This window comes from Cyanistes caeruleus, chromosome 25 (assembly GCF_971803275.1).
Source record: "Cyanistes caeruleus chromosome 25, bCyaCae1.hap1.1, whole genome shotgun sequence".
In the NCBI taxonomy this organism is placed as follows: Eukaryota; Metazoa; Chordata; class Aves; order Passeriformes; family Paridae; genus Cyanistes; species Cyanistes caeruleus.
In genome coordinates, this window is record NC_141725.1 from 4,944,404 (window position 1) to 4,972,006 (window position 27,603).

Sequence of the window (27,603 nt, forward strand, 5' to 3'; positions counted from 1 at the left end):
GAAGGTTTGTATGTTTTATAAGGTCACCATTTCTACAGAGAATATCACATTTAAAAACATCCACTCACAAAAACAGCGGCGGCGCAGAAGGAAGGCTCAGCACCAGAGCAGGGCTGGCACAAAAGCCTTTAGCTGAGACTTCAGAGCCTTTTCTGGGGCCTGCTTTGCCCAAAAATCCACAGTTTTGCCTCAGTCCGTGAGGTTCTTGGCCTCTTCACTACAATTAAAGCATTCCTGGATCCAGGGAAGTGCTAGGAGTTGACAAGGCCTGGGATTCCCAGCGCTTCCTGCAGTGTGGAACCACAGCCAGCTTGGCCCCACTTTGGAATTCCCACCCCCACTGCCAGTCCCTGCCCTGCTCCTCTCACCGAGGGAGAACATGAACTTTCCTCCTGGATGCCAACAGTTCCTTTGGACATTATCCCAAATCCTTACTTTGTTTTTTTTTTTTGTGTGTGTGTTTTTTTCACGTTTCAAACGTTACGCCGGTGGGGGAAAAAACAAAATCCCAAAGAAAGCAGCGACACAAGAGTGGGGTGAGCAGTAAAAGAACAAAGGAACAGAGAGAGCACATTCACAAACGCTGGGATTCCTCCTCATCCAGCCCCTGAGCAGGGTGACAAACTGGGAACCAGCAGCCAAACTCTGGGCAGGAGGAGAGAGCCGCTGCTGCTGCTGCCACCGCGGGGATCAGAGCAGGGGGAACAGCCCCGTCCTGCACGCCGGGGATGCCGGGGGGAGCAGATCATCCTCAGCCGTGAGATGATCCAGGCAATGACCACTACACAGAGTTGATTTTGCAGCCTGTGGATGCAGAAAGCCATTTCAGCTGGAGCTCCCGAGGGGGGGAAAAAAAAAACCCGTTCCCTGCAGCTTCCCGAGCCTCTCAAGCTTCGGATATTCCACGCCGGTCGCTCTTCCCACGGGATTCCGGGTGGGGCAGAGAACGCCTTGGATCTTCCCAGCTTGGTGAAACGAGGATTCACTGAGCCAGGCTCCCCTTCTGGCCCGTCCACAGCTCCCGCAGCTCCACCTTGCAGCCCAGGTCCCTGAGGGCAGCCCTGGCCACGTCGTCGCAGTCCCTGTGCGCGGCCCGAGCCTCCGTGATCAGGTTCTCGGCTCCCATCTCCAGGATGGGCTGGGAAAAGTCCCGGCTGCGGGACACCAGGTTGCGGATCAGCATGCAGGCCTGTTTCTGGGGACAAGGGCGAGCACAGCGTCAGTGGGTTTGGGAGGAAAGCACAGGGGTCAGTGGGTTTGGAGGAAACACAGGGGTCAGTGGGTTTGGGAGGAAACACAGGGGTCAGTGGGTTTGGGAGGAAACACAGGGGTCGGTGGGTTTGGAGGAAACACAGGGGTCAGTGGGTTTGGGAGGAAACACAGGGGTCGGTGGGTTTGGGAGGAAACACAGGGGTCAGTGGGTTTGGGAGGAAACACAGGGGTCAGTGGGTTTGGGAGGAAACACAGGGGTCAGTGGGTTTGGGAGGAAACACAGGGGTCGGTGGGTTTGGGAAGAGACAGGGGTCAGTGGGTTTAGAGGGAAGCACAGGAATTGGTGGATTTGGGAGGAAACAGGAATCAGTGGATTTGGGAGGAAACAGGAATCAGTGGATTTGGGAGGAAACAGGAATCAGTGGATCTGGGAAGAAAACAAGAATCAGTGGATTTTGAGGGAGGCACAAGGATCAGTGGATTTGGGAATAAACAGGAATACCTGGGTTTTGAGGGAAACAGGGGTCAGTGGATTTGGGAAGGAAGCACAGGGATCAGTGGATTTGGGAGGAAACAGGGATCACTGGGTTTGAGTGAAGCACAGGAATCAGTGGATTTTGAGGGAAGCACAGGGATCAGTGGATTTGGGTTTTGAGGAAAGCACAGGAATCACTGGGTTTTGAGGGAAGCACAGGGATCAGTGGATTTGGAAGGAAACAGGGATCAGTGGATTTTGGAAGAAACAGGGATCAGTGGATTTGGGAAGGAAGCACAGGGATCAGTGGATTTGGGAGGAAACAGAAATCAAAGGATTTGGGAGGAAAAGGATCAGTGGACTTGGGAGGGAACAGGGATCAGTGGGTTTTGAGGGAAGCACAGGGGTCAGTGGGTTTGGGAGGAAAGTACAGGGGTCAGTGGGTTTGGGAGGAAACAGGGATCAGTAGATTTGGGAGGAAACACAGGGGTCAGTGGGTTTGGGAGGAAACACAGGGGTCAGTGGGTTTGGAGGAAAGCACAGGGGTCAGTGGGTTTGGGAGGAAACACAGGGGTCAGTGGGTTTGGGAAGAGACAGGGATCAGTGGGTTTTGAGGAAAGCACAGGAATTGGTGGATTTGGGAGGAAACAGGAATCAGTGGATTTGGGAGGAAACAGGAATCGGTGGATCTGGGAAGAAAGCAAGAATCAGTGGATTTTGAGGGAGGCACAAGGATCAGTGGATTTGGGAAGAAACAGGAATACCTGGGTTTTGAGGGAAACAGGGGTCAGTGGATTTGGGAGGGAAGCACAGGGATCAGTGGGCTTGGGAGGAAACAGGGATCAGTGGATTTGGGAAGAAGCACAGGGATCAGTGGATTTGGGAGGAAACAGAAATCAATGGATTTGGGAGGAAAAGGATCAGTGGATTTGGGAGGGAACAGAGATCAGTGGATTTCGAGGGAGGCACAGGGATCACTGGGTTTTGAGGGAAGCACAGGGATCAGTGGATCTGGGAAGAAGCACAGGGATCAGTGGGTTTGGGAGGAAACAGGGATCAGTGGATTTAGGAGGAAACAGGGATCACTGGGTTTGAGTGAAGCACAGGGATCAGTGGATTTTGAGGAAAGCACGCTATAAAAGGTTTTGGCAGGGAGAAAACAGATCAGCTAAAGAATATTTCCTTTATAGGAAGGAGAAGTATTTCTTAAGAGAAACCCAAATGTGAGATACTGCAGAGAGCAACCAACTGTTCCCTGGAGGAATAAAATCCATGGATGATCTCATGGATTCCCTGCTGAAGTTTAGACAACCAGAGCTCTGTGCAAATCTCCAACACCAGCCAGGCAATACCAATTAATTTTTAAATAACATTAAAAATTCTCCAGTGCAGCAGCCCCACCTTCCCACCCCTCCCATGCTGTTCCAGGCACTTGAACTACTCCTTTAAGAAGTATTTTCGATTTTTTAAAGCTCTGGAAAGCACAAAAGTGGACACAGAAGCTGCTGAAACCTTGCAGGAGAAACCAGAGGCAATCTTCTTGCCATGCAGGTGGTTTATCTGTCTCTGGAGAATGGATGGCACAGGATGGAGAGAGCCCATCCTCATTCTGCTCTTCCCAGCTGGAAAAGGAATGCCTGGAAGAGGACTGTGGCATTCCACAGCTTTAAGAACCCGCATTCAGGTGGACTTGTAAACCTAAATTAAGTTTTACCCTGAGCAGATCAACCTCACAAACACAGCGGGGGCCGCACCGCGCCACCACCTTCTCAAAACCTGACAGAATTTGATGAGTAAAGAAGAAAAAAAAACCCAAAGAAACAAATTCCCAGAGCCAAAACCAAGCCAGCAGGTGCTGTGGGGGGCGTACCTGGACAGCCACCTCCCGTGGGTGAGCCTTCATGGCCTGCAGAGCTGCCAAGGCCCCGCCGCCCTCCATGATGACGCTGCAGTTCTCGGGCTTGCGCAGGGCCAGCACGCACAGGGCAGCGCAGCCCTGCTCACAGATCTGCAAACACACGGGGCAGCACGCTCACCGCCTGCAAACGGGGCTTGTGTGGGAATAAAAGTGGGGGTGTTTCCCTTTCCTGACCGTTTTGGAGCTGTTTTTTGTCGTTTTGAGGTTTCTCGCTTGATGCTCTGGCACATAAACCGAAATAATGATCTTTAGAGGTGTTTCCAACCTTTCTGGTTCTGGGTTTTTGCACACACACTATCCCCACTACCCATCAGATTCAGGAATTAGAAAAACAAAACAATCCGTGGCGGGAAAAGCCCTAAATTCACACAAATATCCGCTCTAGAGCCGAGCGTTCAAGGTTTATCCATTGCTCGGCGTGAACACACATCCTGCAGCTCCAGCTGATCTCCATCCCCATCCCAGAGGGAATTCCCAAGCCCCTGAGCTCCATTCCCACCCCAGAGGGAATTCCCAAGCCCCTGAGCTCCATCCCCACCCCAGAGGGAATTCCCAAGCCCCTGAGCTCCATCCCCATCTCAGAGGGAATTCCCAAGCCCCTGAGCTCCATCCCCACCCCAGAGGGAATTCCCAAGCCCCTGAGCTCCATCCCCACCCCAGAGGGAATTCCCAAGCCCCTGAGCTTCATCCCCACCCCAGAGGGAATTCCCAAGCCCCTGGAGGCTACCTGAGGGTTGGCCAGGTGCTGGCTGATGGCCAGCACGATGAGGTCGGTGGCCCCGGCGTCCACGATGGCGTCCTTGACGTCGTCGTTGCCGGCCACGGCGCGGATGGCGCTGAGCACCTGCTTCACCACGTCCTGCCCCGGGGAGAAAAACCAGCTCAGAAAGCAGCAGGGAGAGTTTGGAGGGTTTGGAAAGCAAACCACAGCATCCCCCATCCCTTGGGAATTATCAGCTGTAAAAACTCCACGCTCGGTCACTTCCTTGCTGCGCGAGGGACTTTGAAAACCTCGGCCAGGCCATCGTTAAATAAATCATTAAATAAATCAGACATCAACCTCTGGGACTTGAGCATCTAAATCCTCCCAAATCTCTTCTGACTGGAATGGTGGAAAACCAAACATTCAGCTTTTCTGGGAGCAGGCAGAGCTCTGCTGGTGGAGGGTGGAGGCCACAGGAACAACTCTGAGCGAGAAGCTCACAAATTTCACCTGCAGAGCATTTAATTCCCCATCTATGGCTGTGAAAAGGGATCAGAGGGGTTTCAACCCTAATTACACCTAAAATATTGTGCAGGCTCATTAAAATGAACCTCATTCCTCGGGGTGAGATGCTCCCTCCAATCCATGCCCAAAACATTCCCGTTGCTCACCGGGTGCTCCATGCAGTCAGCCAGCAGAGTCACCATGAAATTTAATCCCCCCAGGTCCACAATTTCCTGGCAGAACTCGTTCCTGACCGAGAGGCGAGAGAGGGTGGCACAGAGCTCGCTGAGAACCCCCAAGTCATCCGTGAAGGCTGCGCAGGAGAGAGGAGGGATGGAGTTAATTAACATAATTAAGGGTGGTTTGCTTTGATTCATTAAATAGGAAATAGTGGATTTCATTTTATTAAAGCAGGAGAGGTGACACCTGCTCGCTCTGCTCCTGGCCAGAATCACGATGTCTTCTCTGGGCCTCAGCAGAGACAACAGGCCCCTAAAATTGTCAAATACTTCCTAAATTCAGTGAAAAACTGCTCTGGTAATCTGGCTGCTCCACAGGTTAGCAACAGCACACAGTGGCACTTTTAAGCTCTCTCAGGGCACATTTCATTGACAGAATTAAACCACATTTGAGTGACAAATTCCTGAGTCACCTCAAGTTTTGACAACGAGAAGAAACCAGACCATGAGAGCAGAAATCACAAGTGATTCCCAAGACAATGAAAGAAATCCCAGGTGATTTCCTAATGATTCCCCATTAGAATCAACATCCCCGGGGTTCATTTCACCTTTTGCAGCTTCAATGAGGACCCTCAAGCCATCGTTCTCCAGGACAATCATCTTGGCGTGATCGTGGGCGTGACCGAAGGGCACGCGGATGTCATCGTCGAACGTCATCACCCTGAGGGCCGAGGCCGCCGTCCTGACCACGTCAGCGCTGTCCCCGTGCTGGATGATGGCTCCAGTGAGCAGAGGGAGGATCCCACCCTTGACAAAGTCCTGCCTGTTCTGCTCGTGCTTGAGGCAGGCGTGCCGGACGCAGCGGATCCCGGCCAGCGTCATCTCCGCGTCCTCCCGCCGCTCCCGCAGGCTCTGCAGCAGCAGCTCCTGCCCGGCGGCATCCAGCAGGTCTGGCTGCCCATCCAGCAGGGCGGAGAGCGTGGAGAAGGCTTGGAGCAGTAAATCCCTGTCTCCTGCAGCCAGCTGGCAGGCGGAGAACACCACGGGGTAGGCGCCGTTCTGGCCGGCCAGGTAGCGGAAGGCCAGCTGCTCCTTGCACTGCGCCGCCAGCGCCGAGAGCTGCTCGGGCAGCTCGGCCACGTCCGGCTCGGCCACGGCTCTGCCCAGGGAGTCCAGGGTCTGAGGGACACACCAAGGGTTAGTTCTGCACCTCAATCGTGCAGGAGTGACAGCAATCTGTTTATTTTTCTGCTGAAAAGCCGGTTTGGTGTTATGGGAGTGCTGGAGAGCGGCGTTTGGGTTTGGTGGAACCCTCGGAAGGGCAGGGAGGTCCCTGTGCCACCTCTGTCACTCCTCAACTGGGCACCAGTCTGAGCAGTACCAGCTGAACTGGGCCCAGCCAGCACATTCCAGCTCTGCAAGCGTCCACAGCCAGGTTGGACAAGGGCATGCAGCAACCTGGGATGAGTGGAACTGATCCCCACCTTGTCACCAGAGCACTGAGTGCCACATCCTGCCATTCCCTCCAGGGATGGAGACCCCAAACCTCCCCTGGGCAGCCCCTGAGCACCTTTTCCATGAGGAAATCCCTCCTGATGGCCCAGCTGAGCCTCCCCTGGCACACCTTGAAGCCATTCCCTCCCTCCCTTACACAGATTCCCTCCCTGAAAAGCGCAAGGAGCTCTTGGAATTTTTATATTTGCAGAATAAATGGGATTAACTGCTTGAAGAGCTCCCAGAGAAATGGGGCAGGGGCAGAAGCTGGCCTAGTACTTATATTGCTGTTATATAACCCTGATCCTTAGGAGACAGCACAAACTTGTGCTCCTACCAGCAGGATTTGATGCTTTTGTCTCTGCCCGTTCTCAGAGGCAGGAGGTCGCACAGCTTTCACGATATTGCTCAGGTCCACGCCTAAAAGGGGAAATAAAACCGAGTTTAATATTGGTTCCAGGACAATTAGAGTCAAATAAACGGTATTAGTTCCAGTTCTAGGGAAAAGCTGCCAAGTTAACCACAGAGAACAAAGATGAAATTGTTGTAAAGACGCTGAAATGTTCAATTCTGACTGTAAGGTCAAATTCAGCCTGGAACAAAGCTTGATGTCAGTTGAGGAGAAAAAAGAGAAGGAATTTCATTTCACTGACCAAATTTTGCCCTCCAGCTTCCCTCTAAGCAGTTCTGCAGTCATAATTAATCCACAAAACCAGGTCAGTATTAATGGTGTCCCTGTTCCACCTCACAAAGGCTCCTTTCCAATGCCGCAGGATTCTTTTAAACCTTGGGATTTGTAAAACCCCAGCCCGAAACAACCCGAGCTGCAGAACACGTCCGATACCTTGGGACTCGAACTGCAGCACGGCTTCTCTCACGGCCTCCTCCGGATCCATCTCAAACTCGGTGATGTTCTCCTGCACCGCATCGTCAAACGTTTCCTGGGCGATCTGCTTGGACCCCATTTTCCCGGGATGGGATGGAAGCTCCGCCGTGTTCTGCTGTTCAGAGAGAACGCAGCTAATTTTGGTGCAAAACCTCCTCGTGCCAACCAGAAACAAAGCAAGGGGCTCGTTCCTCCTCAAGACAAAAGCTGGGAACTCTGAATCAAAAACATACAGACAAAGGCATGGCCGGCTTTTTACTTCATGGAGAAAATATGGAAATTCAGAGGGATAAGGAGACATTTCAGCAGCATTACAGGATTTCCATGGGGTTTCAGGGTCTGTCACCGTGACAAGGCTCTCACTGCTCGGTAACGGCCCTGGGCCCTCAGCCCGTCCTGCCCCGCTTCCCCCGGGCCCCGGCGCATCCCACACCCCCTCAGCAGGCCCCGCCAGCCTGCGGGACCGCACCCCGCAGCTCCCAGCGGCAAGAAGAGGCCCCGAAGGAAGGCGGCGGTGCTGGGAGAGCTCCGGGGCGCACCCACGGCCCCGCTCCCCCTCACAACCCACCTGGGCTCCCGCCGGCCGCCCCCGCCGGACAAAAGGCGAGGGCGGAACGGCTCCACTCGGCCGCCGTAGGCGAGCCCCGCCCCCCGTGCGCATGCGCCGCTGCCCAAATTCGCGCCGTTCGCGCTCACGCCGAACGAAAAAGAGCGCGGGGCGCCGCAGCGCGCATGCGCAGCGCTCCCGCGCCCGGCCGCTCCCACGCACGCGCGGTACTCGCAGCGTGCCCGGGCGCGCCCTCAGGGCAGCGGCTGCTCCCTCCGAGCGGGAGGCCGCGGGCCGCTCCCCTCGCTCCCGTCCCGCTTACCGGCAGCGCGCCCGCACCGTTAGTACCGCCCCGCGCCCGCTCCGCCCGCCTGCAGGGGATGAGGCGGCTCCGCGTAGCGCAGGCGCGGCGGGGCCCGGGGGGCGTGGTTAAGGCGCGTGGGGCGCGGCCAATGTGAGGGCGGGGGTGATTAGCTCGCTTTGGGGGCGTGGCCTAAAAGGGGGCGTGACCAGCCGCGGTCTCCGTGAGGCCCGGGAGCGGCGGGAGGGGCGTGGCTACCGGCGAGGAGGGCGTGGCCACCGGGAGCTCCCGGTGTGGCGGGAGGCGGCGGGGCCGGGGCCGCCTCGGTGAGGGCGGTCCGGGCTCGGGCTCGGGCTCCGGCTCCTCCTCCCGGCGCTGCGCGGGTGGCGGCGGGGAAGCGTGAGGCTCCCCTCAGGCTGCGCCTCCCCTCAGGCCGCGGCGGGACCCCGGGCCCGCGTCAGGCCGTGCCGTGCCGTGCCCCGGGCGTCGTGAGGGGAAAATGGCCTCTCGGAGGATCACCCGCGAGACGTTCGAGGCCGTGGTGCAGGACAAAGTTAAACGGTACCGCATGGAGCGGGGCGATGCCGCGGGGGGCTCCATCCATCATTTCAAAGGTAGGGAGGAGCGGGATGTCGGCGGCAGCCTCGCGTCGCCTGCCATTTATTTGCCTTGTGCTGGTGTTTTTCCACATCCATTTTTATGGAAGAGGCGAACAGCTGGGGAAGGACCGACACCGTGAAGGGGGGAAAAAAAATGGGAATTCAGACAAAGGAATGCTGTTCAGCATCAGAGAGTGGGTCCGATTTCAGCCAGGTCTCCAGGGATGTTGCTGCAGGATGGAATTCTGGTGATGGCTGATAAGTTAAATAAATGTAGGAGTGCACTGGAAGCCTTTGGGTCTTTGTGTTTGGTGTTATTTTAGGGGGAAAAAAAGCTCAAAGCGGGGCATTGACCTCATGAACATAACGCAAAACGTGGTCCCCAAATTATTTTACCTCTTAAATTTGGGATATAAAATGTCCAGCGAGACACTTGGATTACATTCACAGGGGTGGACGTTCATAGGAGAGCTTTAAAATGCAATCTGTTATTTTCAGAGTTGTATGAGCCCTGAAGAAATAATTCATATTACACACTTCCATTCTTTACTTTCTGAATTAAACTTCTGGGATTGGGGAACGAGGATCTTGGATAATGAGAAATGCTAGAATTTCCTGCAATAATGAGATGATTGTGGTTGAGTTTGTAGAAGATACGAGTTTCTGTCCAGCTGTGGAATTTTTCCTGGGAATTCTGGTCTGGGTGACAAGGTGAGGATTGGCCAAACCTTGGAGTTGGTGGTCCTGGTGGTTTTTGACAATTTGAATTCTGGGAAAGCTGAAAATTCAGAGTTTTGATGTTTTTTATGCCTCGGGAACGCCAGTGGAAGATCAAGACTTGAGCAAAGAAAAATTTGATTTAGAGGAGAACTTGAGCTCCTCAGTGCATGTAGGGATTGGAATATGGGATTGGGAATATCCTGAAATCAGATACGTGGATTTCCTTCAGAAATTTTGACATTTTGATTCTTTTAAACCTCTAAATGTTTGGTTTTCCCAGCTCACTCCAGGCCGCTGCCCCGGCCTCGCTTCCACGGCGACGGGAGGTTCCCTCACGCCAACTCCCAGCACGAGGACTGGAGCGAGGATCCCAGGGAAGATTATCCCAGGGAAGATTATCCCGGGGAAAACTATCCCGGCCCTTCCTACAGACCCGCCAGCCCCCTGCTCCGCAAGGAGAATTATTTCCACGAACAATTCGCCCGCCCCGCGCCCCGGGAGCGGGAATTCGGCCGGGATTACGGGCGCCCCGCTCCCCAAAACCGGGAATTTGGGCGTGCAGCTGCCCCAAACAGGGAATACGGGCACCACCCCGCTCCTCACAACCGGGAGTACGGACAGCAGAACCGGGAATACGGGCGGGAGCGGGATTACGGGCAGGATTACGGCCCCTCGGATTCCTGGGAAGGCAGCGGGCCGCACGAAGCCGAGTTTGGCTCCTCGGATATTTTAGGGGATTTCAGGTCTCCCGGGCTGATGGAGGAGGAGTACGGCGGCGTGGAAAATCAGGAGTACGAGGCGGAGTTCGGGGCGCCGGACAGCGAGTTCCGGCCGCCGCTGCGCAGGGGAGCCGTGGGCAGGGGGAGAGTCCTGAGGGGGAAGCGCCTGACCAGGGGGGTGGTGAAACCCAAAGTGTTCAAAGGAGACGTCAAAAGCCCCCTGAAGAAGTGGAACGTGAAGAAACCGGGCCTGGATCCCAAAGCTCTGGATCAGCCTCTGGAAGTCGCCGAGCGCCCCAACCAGAGGCCGGTGCCCCTCCAGCAGCGCCCCAACCCCAAGCTGCCCCCACACCCTCTGGCAGCCCAGAGACCCATCCTCAGGCTGCCAAAGCCCGCCCACGTCTTCAGGAACCTCAACTTCGACCTGGTGGATAAATCTGACATTTTCTCCACCTTCGGCATCGAGATCATCAAGTGGGCCGGGTTCCACGCCGTCAAGAACGACGCCGAGTTCTCGCGCCTCTTCGGGGCCCTCTTCGAGCTGGAGACTGAGACCTGTGCCAAAATGCTGGCCTCCTTCAAGTGCTCCCTGAGGCCAGAGCACAGAGATTATTGCTTCTTCACCATCAAGAGCTTGCAGCACGCCGCCCTGAAAACCCCCAAGGTGGACAACGAGTTTTTGAACATGCTGCTGGACAAGGGGGCGGTGAAAACCAAGAATTGCTTCTTCGAGATCATCAAACCTTTCGATAAATACATCATGAGGCTCCAGGACCGCCTCCTCAAGGGGGTGACGCCGCTGCTGATGGCCTGCAACGCCTACGAGCTGAGCATTAAAACCAACGGCTTCGGCAATCCCAGGGAAATGGCCAACGCCTTCGAGACCACCGTGTCCCTCTGCCGAAAATCCCTGGCTCTGCTGGGCCAGACCTTTGCTCTGGCCTCTGTTTTCAGGCAGGAGAAAATCCTGGAGGCTGTGGGGCTCCAGGAGATGGCTCCGGCGCCGACGTCCTTCCCGAATTTCGATGATTCCACGCTGTTTGGGAGGGAGTACATTGAGAATCTGAAGGCTTGGCTGGAGAAGAGCGGATACCCCATCCAGATGAAGAGAGCCGAGGCGGAACCCACGGAGCAGCTCAAAGCAGCCTCGCCCGACACCAAAGGTAACGGGGAGGGAGAGGGCAGGGAGGTGCTCTGCAGGATGTGTTTCATCCTTAGGTCAGGAATTCCTGACCCTGGGAATTCCAGGTGAATCCCACTCATGGCTGGGGCAGGGAGGGAATTCCAGGAGAATCCAAGTCAGAGGTGAGGCAGGGAGGGAATTCCAAGTAAATCCCAGCCAGGGCTGGAGCAGGGAGGGAATTCCAGGAGAATCCAAATCAGAGCTGGAGCAGGGAGGGAATTCCAGGTAAATCCCAGCCAGGGCTGGAGCAGGGAGAGAATTCCAGGTAAATCCTAAATCCCAGCCAGGGCTGGAGCAGGGAGGGAATTCCAGGTAAATCCTAAATCCCAGCCAGGGCTGGAGCAGGGAGGGAATTCCAGGAGAATCCAAATCAGAGCTGGGACAGGGAGGGAATTCCAGGTAAATCCTAAATCCCAGCCAGGGCTGGAGCAGGGAGGGAATTCCAGGAGAATCCAAATCAGAGCTGGAGCAGGGAGGGAATTCCAGGTAAATCCCAGCCAGAGCTGGAGCAGGGAGGGAATTCCAGGAGAATCCAAATCAGAGCTGGAGCAGGGAGGGAATTCCAGGTAAATCCCAGCCAGGGCTGGAGCAGGGAGGGAATTCCAGATGGATCCAAATCAGAGCTGGGACAGGGAGGGAATTCCGGGAGAATCCCACCCATGTCTGGAGCAGGGAGTCTGTTGGAGTTCCTGTGGTGAAATCGTGCCCTTCCTTCTCTTTCTGGCACCTGTTTAAACCTTAAATCCAAGATTTTCACCTCAAGGCAGGGACCAACCTGGGACTGGCTTGATTACAGAGGAAATATTTGCATATATGCAAATATGGAGACATCACCATCACCGCTTTAATCATCTCCATTCCTTTGGAGGTGTTCATATCCCATCACTGAGTTGGGCCAGTGATTCCTCCTGCCTAAAACATCCTGGATTTTCCCTAATTCATCCTGGATTTTCCCTCACCGAGCCTCAGGGGGGTTTTGGGGTGAATGGTTGGAAATTTGTCACTCAGCCCTTTGGAGCAGCGTTCAAATAAGCTGATTTTCCACAAAATCCTTTTGCTGCAGGAAGAAATTGCCTTTTTAAGGATGATTTCACTTGCCCAGCATGGCCATGGATGTATTTTTCAGACCAGGGTGTTTTTTAATAATGAGCAGGTGCAGGGTCTCAGTTAAAATTTAGCGTTTTCCCTGATTTGTTTTAGTTTGGGATGGATGCACTGGAAAAGTGTGGGTGCTTTGGGAAGAGCATTTCCATCAGGAAGGGAAATTTTCAGGGAGGGGATCATGCCCCTCTCCTCTCCCTCTGGAATGTCCAGTTCTGGGCTCCAGGAGCACCAGGAGAGGCTCCAGAAATTATCTGGGGTCTGGAGAAGGAAAGGCTGAGAGGGGATCCCCAAAATCCACACAAATATCCCCAAAAAGTGTCCAGAGGGTGGTGCCAGGCTCTTCCCAGTGCCAGGACAAGGGAAACCAAAGCACAACGAGTTCCACCTCCATTTCAGGAAGATTTTTTGGTTTTTCCATGGAAGTGGCCAAGCTGTGGGATGGAACCTGAACCTTCATCTGGGGACATCCCAACCCCATTTCTGTGTCACCTGCTCCAGCTTGGATTTGGGATCTCCAAATATCCCATCCCACCCATCCTGGGGTTCTGTTCCCCGCAAACACCTGGGAAAACTGCAAAATACCAAACCATGTGAAAATACAGAAATAAATAAAATAAATAAAAATTCCAACATCTCGCTGCTCTGCTGATGAGAATAAAACAACGAGCAGGTTTTTGATTGTTTTTTATTTCTCCCCACAGCCCCCCAACGAGCTGACAGGAAAGTTTTGGACACAATTGAGCAGCTGGTGACCAGCATCGTGTCAGGAACTTTGTCTGCCAAAGACAGGAACGCTCAGAAGAACTCTCCCGAATTTTGGTGGGTGTGTGGGAACCGGGTGAGATATTTGGAGTGGCTGTAATTAAAACTTCAGCCTTTCACTCAGTGGGAAAGATCAAAGCCTGTTGTGTATTTAATCATCTTTTTTTTGTTTTTTTTGTTTTTTATTGGGGGGTGGTGGGGGGAATGTTTTCCTGGAGTTAATTATCCCTGCTGTCCCTGGAAGTGATCCTGGTGTTTGTGTTGCTGCTTTTGATGTGCCAATAATGGCTCTTTGTCGATCCAAATCCAAGGTGTTAAAAGGAAATTGCATTTTAGGAGCAAATTCAGGTGGTTGGAGACATCCAGCAAGGTAAGAGGATTTCGAATTCCAGGGAAAACCTTGGGAAATGGGGAGCTGAGACACCTCCAGGTGTGTGACAGCACCTCTTGGTGTGTGAGCTGATTAATTACCCAAACGATTCCCGTCAAACCTCTCAATTATTCATTTCCTTGGCACACTTTCCTTGCTGCTTGTTATTCCCAGAAAAACCTGCTTTGCCTCACTCTAAACACCTGGGGTAAAGAAAAAACAAACCAAAACTGGATTGCTGAGGGGCTTTTACTTTAAAAAAATGAAGATTTTTCAGCTGATCTTCCCTTTCTTTTCCCTGTTTTTCAGGTTCCTGTCCGACGAGGAGAGCCTGGAGTACAAATATTACAGGCTGAGGCTGTCAGAGGTGCAGAGGAGGAGCCTGGCTGGGGAAGGAGCTGCCCCAGAGTCCCTCCGGGCCATGCTTTATGCCAGGAGAGTCGCCAGCATCAAAAGGAAGCTTTTCAAAAGGAAAAAAAAACCTGGAATTCTCCCTCTCCGCGCCAGCAGAGCCAGGAAGGTGAGGAGAACCACGGGCACTCAGACTGTGCTGTCAGCTGGGACGGTGCTGAAGCACCAGGACAAAAATCTTCCAGGTTCAGGGCAGGGGAAGATTTCCCTGGAAGATCCTCAGCAGATCCCTGCCCTGGACGTCACCTCGGCCGCCCCAGGCGCCAGCAGCTCCGAGATCCCGGTGCCTGCGGAGCAAAAAACACATCCCGAGGAATTCTCAGCATCAGCAGAGCTCCTCCCAGCCCTGGGCTCTCAGTTTCCCGATGGTGAGTGAGGGCTTGGGGTTAGATTTGGGGTTAGGGATGCAAGCAGGGCAGAAAGGAAATGTGGGGTTGGGTTTGAAGTTTTGTGTTCAGGAAAATTAAATTTATCCTGTTGTGCGGTTGTCCACAAAAAATTCCTGCTGGAAAGCCCAGTTTGGTTTGAAATTTTAAATTGTGTCCACAGAAATCAAATTTCTGCAATCCACAAAAAGAATTTCTGCTGGAAAACCTCAGGTTTGAAATTTTAAATTGTGTCCACAGAAATCAAACTTGTGCAATCCACAAAAAGAATTCCTGCTGGAAAACTCAGGTTTGAAATTTTAAATTGTGTCCACAGAAATCAAACTTCTGCAATCCACAAAAAGAATTTCTGCTGGAAAACTCAGGTTTGAAATTTTAAATTGTGTCCACAGAAATCAAAATTTCTGCAATCCACAAGAAAGGATTTCTGCTGGAAAACCCCAGTTAAGTTTGATATTTTAAATTGTGTCCAGGAAAACCAAACTTCTGCAATCCACAAAAAGAATTCCTGCTGGAAAACCCACTTAGATTTTTTATTTTAAATTGTGTCCAGGAAAATTAAACTTCTGCAATCCACAAAAAAGAATTTCTGCTGGAAACCACAATTAGATTTGAAATTTTTAATTGTGTCCAGGAAAACCAAACTTCTGCAATCCACAAAAAGAATTTCTGCTGGAAAACTCAGGTTTGAAATTTTAAATTGTGTCCACAGAAATCAAAATTTCTGCAATCCACAAGAAAGGATTTCTGCTGGAAAACCCCAGTTAAGTTTGATATTTTAAATTGTGTCCAGAAAAATCAAACATCTCCTGCTGTGCAGTTATCCACAAAAAGAATTCCTGCTGGAAACCCCAATTAGATTTGAAATTATAAATTGTGTCCAGGAAAATCAAACTTCTGCAATCCACAAAAAAAAAAGGATTTCTGCTGGCAAACCCCAAACACGATTTCTTTTATTCTCTGTTTATGAAGTGAGTGGTTCTCAGCTGCACTGACCTTTCCCAACAGAACATTTTTTTCTCCTTGCAGTGGATGCCAAAACCATGGAAACTGCAGAGAAACTCGCCAAGTTTGTGGCTCAGGTAGGACCAGAAATTGAGCAATTCAGCATTGACAACAGTGCAGATAACCCCGACCTCTGGTGAGTCCCAAATCCTTCTTTTTTCCTCCCATTTTTGCTGAAATCTCTGGTTTTTCTGTGTTTAGGAACAGAGGATTTGGGGCAATTCTCCCTGTACTTCCATTAATGGTGAATATCTGAAATATCTCAGAGAAAAAAATACCAATTATATGTAGATATATTGATTTCTTTTTGATTTTAATCATCAACCAGAACCCTGCAACAGCGACATTTTCAAGGTGATTCCAATTAATTCGTTCTTCCCAATGAATTAATTCATTCCCAGAAGAATTTGGGAAGGGAAAATTCCCAAATCCCTGCTGAAAGGGAAAATTGCTGGTGATAGGAATGGAATCCCTCATTTCTCCCCCAAAAAAAACACCGCTCCAAAATCAACCTGAGATTTATTCCTAATATCCTACATCATTCCAGCTGAAGAAAAAAATCTCTTTTTTTGACCTTGATTTCCCTGGATTTCTGACCTTAATTTCCCTGGATTTTTGACCCCAGTTTTACCTGGATTTTTTACCTTAATTTCCAGGATTTTTTACCTTAATTTCCCTGGATTTTTGACCTCATTTCCCCTTAATTTTTTACCCCAGTTTAACCTGGATTTTTGACCCCATTTCCCCTGGAGTTTTGACCTCATTTCCCCTGAATTTTTTACCTTAATTTCCAGGATTTTTGACCTCGTTTCCCCTGAATTTTTGACCCCAGTTTTACCTGGATTTTTGACCTTAATTTCCCCTGAATTTTTGACCCCAGTTTAACCTGAATTTTCGACCTCATTTCCCCTGAATTTTTTACCTTAATTTTCAGGACTTTTGACCTCGTTTCCCCTGAATTTTTGACCCCAGTTTTACCTGGATTTTTGACCTTAATTTCCCCTGAATTTTTGACCCCAGTTTCCCTTGGATCTGGATCTTTAACCTCATTTCCCCTGAATTTTTTACCTTCATTTTCAGGACTTTTGACCTTGTTTCCCCTGAATTTTTGACCCCAGTTTAACCTGAATTTTCGACCTCATTTCCCCTGAATTTTTGACCCCAGTTTTACCTGGATTTTTGACCTCGTGCCCCCTGAATTTTTGACCCCAGTTTTACCTGGATTTTTGACCTTAATTTCCCCTGAATTTTTGACCCCAGTTCAACCTGAATTTTCAACCTCATTTCCCCTAAATTTTTAACCTTACCTTCAAACCAGGATTTTGAAAAAAACCACCATTTTCAACCTCGTTTTCACCAGACTTCCCACCTTTACCCTCCCTAAACTTTCACCTCAATCCCCTGGCCTTCTCACCTTCATTCCCCTACATTTTAATTCATTTCTTTTCCATTTCCAACCTTCCTCACCCCAGGTTCCTGCAGGACCAGAGCAGCTCCGCGTTCAGATTTTACCGGATGAAGGTTTACGAGCTCTGCCCCTCCATCAGCTTCAGCCCCGAGGCCTCAGACAGCACCAAAACCACCCCAAAACCCCTGGAGGTCTCCGAAGACGAGGAAGAGGAAGAAGAAGAAGAAGAAGAGGATGAAGCTGAGTTTGAAACCTCCCAACCTCTGGGGGACGAGGAGGAGGAGGATGAGGAGGATGAGGAGGACGTGGCAGCAGGTAGAAGGGTGACAAACCTAGAGGAAGATTTGCTTTCCAGAGCAGGAGAGGAGATTTCAGGAGGTGAAATGCAGCTCTCCAGCCCCTCTGATGCTGCTGTCCCAAATCTGTCGACACAGGCACCGAACCCGGCCCCCGGCGCGCGATTCCCCCGCAAAAGAGTCAGCAGCAAGTCCCTGAAAGTGGGGATGATCCCGGCTTCCAAAAGGATCTGCCTGATAGAGGAGCCCAAAGGTGGGTGCACATCAAAATCGTTCAGTTTGGTGTTAAAATAGGAGAGATTTGGGCAAAAATCCCGATTTTTCAGGCATTTTTCGCTTAAAAAATGGCATTTTTTATACTAAAATGAGAATAAAATTGACTTCAAATCAAGTGGCAAAGGATCTGCCTGATAAAGGAGCCCAAAGGTGGGTGCACATCAAAATGGTTCAGTTTGGTGTTAAAATAGAAGAGATTTGGGCAAAAATCCTGATTTTTCAGGTGTTTTCTTTAAGAAATGGCATTTCTTTAATACAAAATTCAGCAGCAAGTCCCTGAAAGTGGGGATGATCCCGGCTTCCAAAAGGATCTGCCTGATAGAGGAGCCCAAAGGTGGGTGCACATCAAAATGGTTCAGTTTGGTGTTAAAATAGAAGAGATTTGGGCAAAAATCCTGATTTTTCAGGCGTTTTTCGCTTAAAAATGGCATTTTTTCATACTAAAGTGAGAATAAAATTGACTTTAAATCTTCATTTAAATGGCAAAGGATCTGCCTGATAGAGGAGCCCAAAGGTGGGTGGACATTGAGACATTTCACTTTTATATATAAAATAAATGGGGATTTGGGCAAAAATCCTGATTTTTTAGGTGTTTTCTTGCTTTAAAAATGGCATTTTTTCATACTAAAGTGAGAATAAAATTGACTTTAAATCTTCATTCAAGTGGCAAAGGAGAAGCTGAATTGAGGAGCCCAAAGGTGGGTGGACATTGAGATATTTCACTTTTGTATTAAAATAGAAGAGGATTTGGGCAAAAATCCTGATTTTTCAGGTGTTTTCTTTAAGAAATGGCATTTCTTTAATACAAAATTCAGCAGCAAGTCCCTGAAAGTGGGGATGATCCCGGCTTCCAAAAGGATCTGCCTGATAGAGGAGCCCAAAGGTGGGTGCACATCGAAATCGTTCAGTTTTGTATAGAAAAAAAGAGGATTTGGGCAAAAATCCTGATTTTTTAGGCGTTTTTTACTTTAAAAATGGCATTTTTTTATATTAAAGCGAGCACAAAATTGACTTTAAATCTTCATTCAAGTGGCAAAGGAGGAACTAAATTCAGGAGCCCAAAGGTGGGTGGACATTGAGATATTTCACTTTTATAATAAAATAAAAGAGGATTTGGGCAAAAATCCTGATTTTTTTAGGTGTTTTTTCATACAAAACTGAGCACAAAATTGACTTTAAATCTTCATTCAAGTGGCAAAGGAGAAGCTGAATTGACCCCAAAGTTGGGTGAACACTGAGATATTTCACTTTTATATATAAAATAAAAGGGGATTTGGGCAAAAATGCTGATTTTTTTAGGTGTTTTCTTGCTTTAAAAATGGCATTTTTCCATACAAAAACGAACACAAAATTGACTTTAAATGTTTGAGGCAGCCAAAAGGAGAAGCTGAACAAATCATTTGTGTTCTGGGCCAACAGCAAAGTTCATATCAAACATCTTCCAATATTCTCAGAGTATAAATTGAATTTTTTTAATTAATTCTGATTTTTTTCTTGTTCTAATTCTTCTTATTGCTTCTGTTCCAGGTCCAGGGGTTGAGTTAAGCTTGAAAATATGGATTTTTTGGAGTTCTTTGTTTGAAATAATTTAAATTTCCAGCTGAATTTTGTGTTTGTTTGCCTTGCAGTGCATGAGCCTGTCAGGATTGCTTATGACAGACCTCGGGGCTGCCCTGTCACGAAGAAGAAAAAGGTAAAAAATTCACATTTCTGCCACAAAAATCAAATTATAAATGAGACATTTTCAGGGGAAAAAAAAAAAATCAGAATTTCCAAGAAATCGCCTTTTTTTAAAGGATTTTTTTTTTTTAAAGGAATTTCACCTTTTAAGGAATTTTTTTTTTCAAGGATTTTTTATTTAAAGGGATCTTTTTCTGCAGGAATTTTTTAAAGGAAATCTTTAAAGTTCCTTGAAAAGAAGGGAATTCCTGTAAAAATTGTTTTAAAAGAAGGATGTTCCCTTTAAAAAATCCTTGAAAATCAGGGAATTCCTTTTAAAAAAACGTCTTGAAAAGAAGGAAATTCCTTTAAAAAATGAAATTCCTTTTAAAAACTCCTTGAAAAGAAGGGAATTCATTTTAAAAACTCCTTGAAAATAAGGGAATTCCTTTAAAAAAAACAAAATTCCTTTAAAAAACTCCTTAAAGAGTGGGAAATTCCTTTAAAAAAAACCCTTTAAAATCCCTTAAAAAACAAAAAAGGAAATTCCTTTAAAAAAACTCCTTAAAAAGGAGGAAATTCCTTTAAAAATCTCCTTAAAAAGTGGGAAATTCCTTTAAAAAAACCCCTTTAAAATTTCTTAAAAAACAAAAAAAAGGAAATTCCATTAAAAATCTCCTTAAAAAGGAGGAAATTCCTTTAAAAAAACTCCTTCAAAATAAGGAAATTCCTTTAAAAAAAACCCTTTAAAATCCCTTAAAAAACAAAAAAAGAAATTCCTTTAAAAACTTCTTATAAAGATGGAAATTCCTTTAAAAAAAACTCCTTCAAAAGTGGGAAATTCCTTTAAAAATCTCCTTAAAAAGTAGGAAATTCCTTTTAAAAAACCCTTTAAAATCCCTTAAAAAACAAAAAAAGAAATTCCTTTAAAAACTTCTTATAAAGATGGAAATTCCTTTAAAAAAAAACCCTTAAAAAGTGGAAAATTCCTTTAAAAAAAACCCTTTAAAATCCCTTAAAAAACAAAAAAGGAAATTCCTTTAAAAATCTCCTTAAAAAGAAGGAAATTCCTTTAAAAAACTCCTTAAAAAGGAGGAAATTCCTTTAAAAACTTCTTATAAAGATGGAAATTCCTTTAAAAAAACTCCTTCAAAAGTGGGAAATTCCTTTAAAAATCTCCTTAAAAAGTAGGAAATTCCTTTTAAAAAACCCTTTAAAATTCCTTAAAAAACAAAAAAGGAAATTCCTTTAAAAATTTCTTATAAAGAGGGAAATTCCTTTAAAAAAACTCCTTAAAAAGGAGGAAATTCCTTTAAAAAAAACCCTTTAAAATTTCTTAAAAAAAAAAAGGAAATTCCATTAAAAATCTCCTTAAAAAGTGGGAAATTCCTTTTAAAAAACCCTTTAAAATCCCTTAAAAAACAAAAAAATAAATTCCTTAAAAAACTTCTTATAAAGATGGAAATTCCTTTAAAAAAAACTCCTTAAAAAGTGGGAAATTCCTTTAAAAATCTCCTTTAAAAACCAAAAATTTAAGGAAAAAAATCCAATTTTCACCCCCCAGACCTCTGATTCCCCCCCCCGTTTCCCCAGCCCCGCTCCCTCCCTGAGGAATTCCCGGATTTTATTCCCGCAGAAGCCGAAGGATCTGGAATTCTCGCAGAAGAAGCTGAGCCCCAGGAACGTGGGGTTCCAGATGTTGCAGAGGATGGGCTGGCAGGAGGGGCACGGGCTGGGCTCCAGGGGCCGGGGAATCCGCGAGCCCGTGCACGTGTAAGGACCCCCGGGAACGGGGGGGATAGCGGGGGAATGAGGGGGTTACATGGGGGGATAAAGGGGTTTAAATGGGGGGATAGAGGGGTTTTTATTGGGGGGATAGAGGGGTTTTTATTGGGGGGATATAGGGGTTTAAATGGGGGGATAGAGGGGTTTTTATTGGGGGATTATAGGGGTTTTTATTGGGGGATTATAGGGGTTTAAATGGGGGGATAAAGGGGTTTAAATGGGGGGATATAGGGGTTTAAATGGGGGGATAAAGGGGTTTAAATGGGGGGATAAAGGGGTTTAAATGGGGGGATATAGGGGTTTAAATGGGGGGATAAAGGGGTTTTAATGGGGGGATAGAGGGGTTTTTATTGGGGGATTATAGGAGTTTAAATGGGGGAATAAAGGGGTTTTAATGGGGAGATATAGGGGTTTAAATGGGGGGATAGAGGGGTTTAAATGGGGGGATAGAGGGGTTTTTATTGGGGGGATAACACGTTTTTATTGGGGGATTATAGGGGTTTTTATTGGGGGATTATAGGGATTTAAATGGGGGAATAAAGGGGTTTTTATTGGGGGGATAGAAGGGTTTTTATTGGGGGGATAACAGGTTTTTATTGGGGGATTATAGGGGTTTTTATTGGGGTATATAGGGGTTTTTATTGGGGGATTATAGGGGTTTTTATTGGGGGATTATAGGGGTTTAAATGGGGGGATAAAGGGGTTTTTAATGGGGAGATATAGGGGTTTTTATTGGGGGGATAACAGATTTTTGTTGGGGGATTATAGGGGTTTAAATGGGGGGATAAAGGGGTTTTTATTGGGATAGAGGGGTTTTTATTGGGGGGATAACAGGTTTTTATTGGGGGATTATAGGGGTTTTTATTGGGGGATTATAGGGGTTTAAATGGGGGGATAAAGGGGTTTTTAATGGGGGGATAGAGGGGTTTTTATTGGGGGGATAACAAGTTTTTATTGGGGGATTATAGGGGTTTTTATTGGGGTATATAGGGGTTTTTATTTGGGATATATAAGGGTTTTTATTGGGGGATTATAGGGGTTTTTATTGGGATATATAGGGCTTTTATTGGGGATATATAAGGGTTTTTATTGGGGGATATAGGGGTTTTAGTAGGGGAAATAACAGGTTTTTATTGGGGGGTATAGGGGTTTTTAATGGGGAAAATAAAAGGGGTTAATGGGGGATTATAGGGGTTTTAATGGGGGAAATAAGGGGTTTTTGTTGTGGGATATATAGGGATTTTTATTGGGATATATAGGGGTTTAAATGGGGGGATAAAGGGGTTTTAATGGGGAGATATAGGGGGTTTTATTGGGATATATAGGAATTTTTATTGGGGAAATAACAGGTTTTTATTGGGGGATATAGGGATTTTTAATGAGGAAAATAAAAGGGGTTAATGGGGGAAATAAGGGGTTTTTAATGGGGAATAAAGGGGTTTTTAATGGGGGGATATAGAGGTTTTTATTTGGAATATATAGGGGTTTTTATTGGGGGAATAAAGGGGTTTTAGTAGGGGAAATAAGGGGTTTTTATTTGGGATATATAGGGGTTTTAATGGGGGAATAAAGGGGTTTTAGTAGGGAGTTTAATGGGGAAAATAAAGGATTTTAATATGGGAAAATAAGAGGTTTTAATGGGGGAAAATAAAAGATTTTGTCAGGAGAAATAAAGATTTTAATAAGGAAAAATAGAAGTTTTTATTAGGAGAAAACAAAAGGTTTTAATAGGGAAACCAGAAAACCAAACCTAAACTTAAAACCCCTTCCAAAATTTCCTCTCCCACCTGATTTTCCCCCCCTCCAAAATCCCATTTTCCAGCTGGGAATTCACCTTTTAATGGGAAAAATTGGGGCAAAATTAAAAATAATTCACTTTACCAGGCACCAAATGATGCAAAATTCATGAAAAAAAAAAAATAAATCAGATTTTTGGCATTTCAGGGTGTTCTAATTATTAAATTTTCCTCCCCAGGGGTGCAACTTCTGCTGGGGAAGGTTTGGGAGTGGCAGGGGAAGAAAATCAAGAAGATGCTTTTGATATTTTCCGGCAGAGAATGATCCAAATGTACCGACAGAAAAGGGCAAATAAATAGGTAAGTGCCAAAATCAGGCTGCAAAATTCCATTTCACCTCAAAAATCTGAATTTTCCCGGGGATTTTTTGGAAGTTCTTGTGTTTTCTGAGCATCCAGAGGTGCCCTGGAGGTGCTGAGTGACCCCAAAATCTGAATTTCCCCCAAATTTTTATTGATTTTGAGATGAGTGACCCCAAAAATCTGAATTTTCCCCAAGTTTTTATTGATTTTGAGACTCTGGAGGTGCTGAGTGACCCCAAAATCTGAATTTTCCCCCAAATTTTCTTGATTTTGAGACTCTGGAGGTGCTGAGTGACCCCAAAATCTGAATTTTCCCCCAAGTTTTTATTGATTTTGAGATGAGTGACCCCAAAATCTGAATTTTCCCCAAGTTTTTATTGATTTTGAGATGAGTGACCCCAAAAATCTGAATTTTCCCCAAGTTTTTATTGATTTTGAGACTCTGGAGGTGCTGAGTGACCCCAAAATCTGAATTTCCCCCAAGTTTTTCTGTTTTTTGACCCCATTTGCTGCTCCTCAATCTCAGGGGGTGAAACTCCAGGAAAATGGATTTAATTCAGATTTTTACTTTTAATTCAGATGTTTAATTCAGATATTTAATTCAAATTTTTAATTGAATTTCAAGTTTTAATCCAATCTTGAGCCTCAGGAGCCTTTCCTGGTGCCCAACCTCCCTCACAGCACCTTTGGAATTCCTGAAATTCCTGATTTTTCTGCTCTCACCTCCCCTAAATATCACTTTGGACCTGATTTTTCAGGCACCTCTGCCAAATTCACCAATATTTAGAAACAAAAAACATTTATTGAGCGCTTTGCCCTGCTGGAAGTTCACAAACTTCTTTGTTTCTTTCTGCTTTCTTATTTTTTCTGCTTCTTTATCTGGATTTTCTCCCTCTTTTTCTCCCTATTTTCTCTGTCTTTTCCCACTTTTTTTATCTCTTTTCTCTTTTTTTTCTCCTTTTTTTTTTTTCCTTTTTAAATCCTGTTTTCTTTCTTTTCCTCTTCTCCTTTTTCTTCTCCTTTTTCTTCTCCTTTCTCCCTTTTTCTCCCCCTTTTCTCCCTTTTTTCTCTTTTTTTCTCCATTTTTAATCCTGTTTTCTCTCTTTTCTCTTTTCCTCTTCTTTTTCTCCTTTTTCTCCTTTTCTTCTCCTTTTCCTCCTCATTTTCTTCTCCTTTTGTTCTCCTTTCTCTTCTCCTTTCCCCCCCTTTTTCCCCCTTTTCTCCTCTTTTTCTCCTCTTTTTCTCCCCTTTTTCTCTTTTTCTCCCCTTTTTCTCCTCTTTTTCTCCCCTTTTTCTCTTTTTCTCCCCTTTTTCTCCTCTTTTTCTCCTCATTTTGTACTTTTTTCCCCCCTTCCCCACCCTTTTCTCCCTTTTTCCCCATATTTTCCCCATTTTCCCCCCTTTTCCCCCCTTTTCTCCCCTTTTTCTCTTTTTCTCCTCTTTTTCTCCTCTTTTTCTCCTCTTTTTCTCCCCTTTTTCTCCCCTTTTTCTCCCCTTTTTCTCTTTTTCTCCCCTTTTTCTCCTCTTTTTCTTCTCATTTTGTACTTTTTCCCCCCTTCCCCACCCTTTTCTCCCCATTTTTCCCCCCCTTTTTTCCCCTTTCCCCCCATTTTCCCCCCATTTTCCCCCATTTTCCCCCTTTTTTCCCCTTTTTTCCCCTTTTCTCCCCCTTTTCTCCCCTTTTTCTCTTTTTCTCCCCTTTTTCTCTTTTTCTCCCCTTTTTCTCCCCTTTTTCTTCTCATTTTGTACTTTTTTCCCCCCTCCCCCACCCTTTCCCCCCATTTTCCCCCCTTTTTTCCCCATTTTCCCCCTTTTTCCCCCTTTTCCCCCCTTTTTTCCCCTTTTCCCCCCTTTTCTCCTCTTTTTCTCCTCTTTTTCTCCCCTTTTTCTCCCTTTTCTTCTCATTTTGTACTTTTTTCCCCCTTCCCCACCCTTTTCTCCCCCTTTCCCCCCCCTTTTTTCCCCTTTTCCCCATTTTCCCCCTTTTTTCCCCCTTTTTTCCCCTTTTCCCCCCTTTTCTCCTCTTTTTCTCCCCTTTTTCTCCTCTTTTTCTCCTCTTTTCCTCCTATTTTTCCTCCTTTTTCTCCTTTTTTTCCTCCTCTTTTTCTCCTCTTTTTCTTCTCATTTTGTACTTTTTTCCCCCCTTCCCCACCCTTTTCTCCCCTTTTCCCCCCTTTTCCCCCCTTTCTCCCCATTTTCCCCCTTTTTTCCCCATTTTCCCCCTTTTTTCCCCTTTTCCCCCCTTTTTCTCCTTTTTCTCCTCTTTTCCTCCTATTTTTCCTCCTTTTCCTCCTCTTTTTCTCCCCTTTTTCTCCTCTTTTTCTCCTCTTTTCCTCCTATTTTTCCTCCTTTTTCTCCTTTTTTTCCTCCTCCTTTTCTCCTCTTTTTCTCCTCTTTTTCTTTTCATTTTGTACTTTTTTCCCCCCTTCCCCACCATTTTCCCCCCATTTCCCCCCTTTTTCCCCATTTTTCCCCCTTTTTTCCCCTTTTCCCCCCTTTTCTCCTCTTTTTCTCCTCTTTCACTCCTTTTTTTCCTCCTCCTTTTCTCCTCTTTTTCTCCCCTTTTTCTTCTCATTTTGTACTTTTTTCCCCCCTTCCCCACCCTTTTCTCCCCTTTTTCCCTCTTTTTCCCCATTTTCCCCCCTTTTCCCCCTTTTTTCCCCATTCTCCCCCTTTTTTCCCCTTTCTCTCCTCTTTCTCTCCTCTTTCTCTCCTCTTTTTCTCCCCTTTTTCTTTTCATTTTGTACTTTTTTCCCCCCTTCCCCACCCTTTTCTCCCCTTTTCTCCCCTTTTCCCCCCATTTTCTCCCCATTTTCCCCCCATTTTCCCCCTTTTTCCCCATTTTCCCTTTTTTTCCCCTTTTCCCCCCATATTTCCCCCCTTTTCCCCCTTTTCTCTCTCTCCCTCCTCTCCAGCTCTCTTCCATGAAGACCCCCAGCTCGGCTGCCCATTCCCCTCCCTCCCGTGGTGTCTCTGCTGCTTTTGGTCGGATTTTCCTCGGCTCCACCCGGAATTCCCTCCTTTCCCTGCAGGAGCAGCAACTTCCCATCCCAAGAGCAGAACAAAAACGAACAAAAACGAACAAAAATGAACATTTTCCCCCCATTTTAGTGCGAGTAGAAACCTCCAACCTCAGCGTAGCCGCATTTCTGGTTCCTGTGACGTTTCCATTCCTTATTTTTCCACTTGTGATTTTGGCCATTTGTACGAGATATGCATTTATTTTCCAATTTTCCTTAAATTAAATAAATTTTTTTTGGTTGTTTTTTGGGATTCCTGTGACCACACAGCAGGATTTTTGGGGTCCAAAACCAAAAAAATCTGGTTTTTGGGATGGGATTCCTCACCAAAATTCAGAATTAACGCCCGTGCTTAGCCTGGCTCTGATCCTTTCTCCAACCAAGGATCTGCTGCAATCCCCATTTTTTTTTGCCAAAATTCACATTTCAAGGATCAATTTTTGGGGTAAATCTTCAAATCTCCTGCAATTTTTCATTTTCTCCACCTGAGGGAAGGGAGCTCCTTTTCTGTGCTCTCATAAACCACTCCTGATTTTCCTTTAAATGCACCAAAAACCTGGGGCTTTTTCCTATTTTTCCCCTCATTTGTATTTTTTTCCCCTTTTTTTTCTTTTTTAATGCACCAAAAATGTGCATTTCCCTTTTTTTTGCACCAAAAATGTGCATTTCCCCTTTTTTTTGCACCAAAAATGTGCATTTTCCTTTTTTTTTGCACCAAAAATGTGCATTTTCCTTTTTTTTGCACTAAAAATGTGCATTTCCCCTTTTTTTTGCACCAAAAATGTGCATTTCCCCTTTTTTTTGTACCAAAAATGTGCATTTCCCCTTTTTTTTGCACCAAAAATGTGCATTTTCCCTTTTTTTTGCACCAAAAATGTGCATTTTCCCTTTTTTAATGCACCAAAAATGTGCATTTTCCCTTTTTTTTGCACCAAAAATGTGCATTTCCCTTTTTTTGCACCAAAAATGTGCATTTTCCTTTTTTTTGCACCAAAAATGTGCATTTTTCCCTTTTTTTTGCACCAAAAATGTGCATTTTTTCCTTTTTTTTGCACCAAAAATGTGCATTTTTTCCTTTTTCTTTTCCTTTTTCAATGCAACAAAAACCTGGTGCATTTTTCCCTTTTTTTCTCATTTTTCAGTGCACCAGAAATGTCCATTTTTCCTTTTTTTTTCCTTTTTTAACTCACCAAACTGCTTGTTTTTGGTGCATCAAATCCACCCCCACAACACCTCTGTGCCCCAGAGCTCCCCTTTCACCCCCAGGAACAAATTTTAATTTTATTTTCAATTTTTTTTAATTTAACCCTCCCTGGTTTCCTCTTGCCTTTAAATCCAAATTATTTTGAGGGTTTTTTTTTTTATTTTTTTGGTGTGAAATAATTTTTTCCTATTTATTTTGGGATTTTTTTTTGGTTTTTGGGTAGTTTTTTATGTATTTTGGGTTTATTTTAATTTTTTACAAGACCCTGCAGCGTGAAGATTTATTTATTTCCCAAAATCAATATAAAATATATTTTTTTTTTCCTTCTTGACATCCCACTCTGCTTTCAATCCCAAATAAAAACTGGTTTTATCTTTTA

The 27,603-nt window shown here is 46.4% G+C and overlaps 2 protein-coding genes across 17 annotated transcripts; one reads left to right on the forward strand and one right to left on the reverse strand.

The window, feature by feature from the left end:
- Positions 1–8,667, reverse strand: ARMC6 (armadillo repeat containing 6). 12 transcript variants are annotated; one of them, XR_015279247.1, is made up of 8 exons: positions 7,940–8,047; positions 7,330–7,483; positions 6,823–6,905; positions 5,600–6,170; positions 4,980–5,125; positions 4,333–4,464; positions 2,685–3,695; positions 1–1,714 (listed from the first exon to the last, which is right to left on the reverse strand). XR_015279247.1 is itself a non-coding variant. In XM_086863093.1 (8 exons), the coding sequence occupies exons 2-8, from the start codon at positions 7,448–7,450 to the stop codon at positions 983–985; spliced, it is 1,404 nt and encodes a 467-aa protein (XP_086719219.1). In that variant the 5' UTR covers positions 7,451–7,483; positions 8,241–8,667; the 3' UTR covers positions 1–982. The 12 variants fall into 12 exon arrangements, 11 of the variants coding, with proteins under 11 accessions (XP_086719219.1, XP_086719217.1, XP_086719221.1 ...); XM_086863093.1 differs by lacking the exon at positions 7,940–8,047 and adding an exon at positions 8,241–8,667 and having other exon boundaries at positions 1–1,195; positions 3,558–3,695; XM_086863091.1 differs by lacking the exon at positions 7,940–8,047 and adding an exon at positions 8,241–8,590 and having other exon boundaries at positions 1–1,195; positions 3,558–3,695; positions 7,330–7,486.
- Positions 8,033–27,603, forward strand: SUGP2 (SURP and G-patch domain containing 2). 5 transcript variants are annotated; one of them, XR_015279246.1, is made up of 12 exons: positions 8,033–8,258; positions 8,652–8,833; positions 9,819–11,420; positions 13,246–13,363; positions 13,986–14,455; positions 15,503–15,614; positions 16,951–17,201; positions 17,321–17,435; positions 19,087–19,151; positions 20,754–20,890; positions 22,878–22,998; positions 25,916–27,603. XR_015279246.1 is itself a non-coding variant. In XM_086863085.1 (11 exons), the coding sequence occupies exons 1-10, from the start codon at positions 8,104–8,106 to the stop codon at positions 22,996–22,998; spliced, it is 3,447 nt and encodes a 1,148-aa protein (XP_086719211.1). In that variant the 3' UTR covers positions 25,916–27,603. The 5 variants fall into 5 exon arrangements, 3 of the variants coding, with proteins under 3 accessions (XP_086719211.1, XP_086719212.1, XP_086719210.1); XR_015279245.1 differs by having other exon boundaries at positions 8,222–8,372; XM_086863085.1 differs by having other exon boundaries at positions 8,104–8,258; positions 16,951–17,435.

Bases quoted from the DNA above. Each gene is read 5' to 3' on its own strand.
- ARMC6 (XM_086863088.1), bottom strand. From the start codon at position 8,032: ATGCGCACGGGGGGCGGGGCTCGCCTACGGCGGCCGAGTGGAGCCGTT. The intron at 3,696-4,332 runs GTAGCCTCCAGG...GTGTGTTTGCAG, and splicing joins AGCACCTGGCCAACCCTCAG to ATCTGTGAGCAGGGCTGCGC. The intron at 1,196-3,557 runs GTACGCCCCCCA...CCTTGTCCCCAG, and splicing joins CACGGGAGGTGGCTGTCCAG to AAACAGGCCTGCATGCTGAT.
- SUGP2 (XM_086863085.1), top strand. From the start codon at position 8,104: ATGCGCAGCGCTCCCGCGCCCGGCCGCTCCCACGCACGCGCGGTACTC. The intron at 8,259-8,651 runs GTTAGTACCGCC...GCCTCCCCTCAG, and splicing joins ACCGGCAGCGCGCCCGCACC to GCCGCGGCGGGACCCCGGGC. The intron at 11,421-13,245 runs GTAACGGGGAGG...TTCTCCCCACAG, and splicing joins AGCCTCGCCCGACACCAAAG to CCCCCCAACGAGCTGACAGG.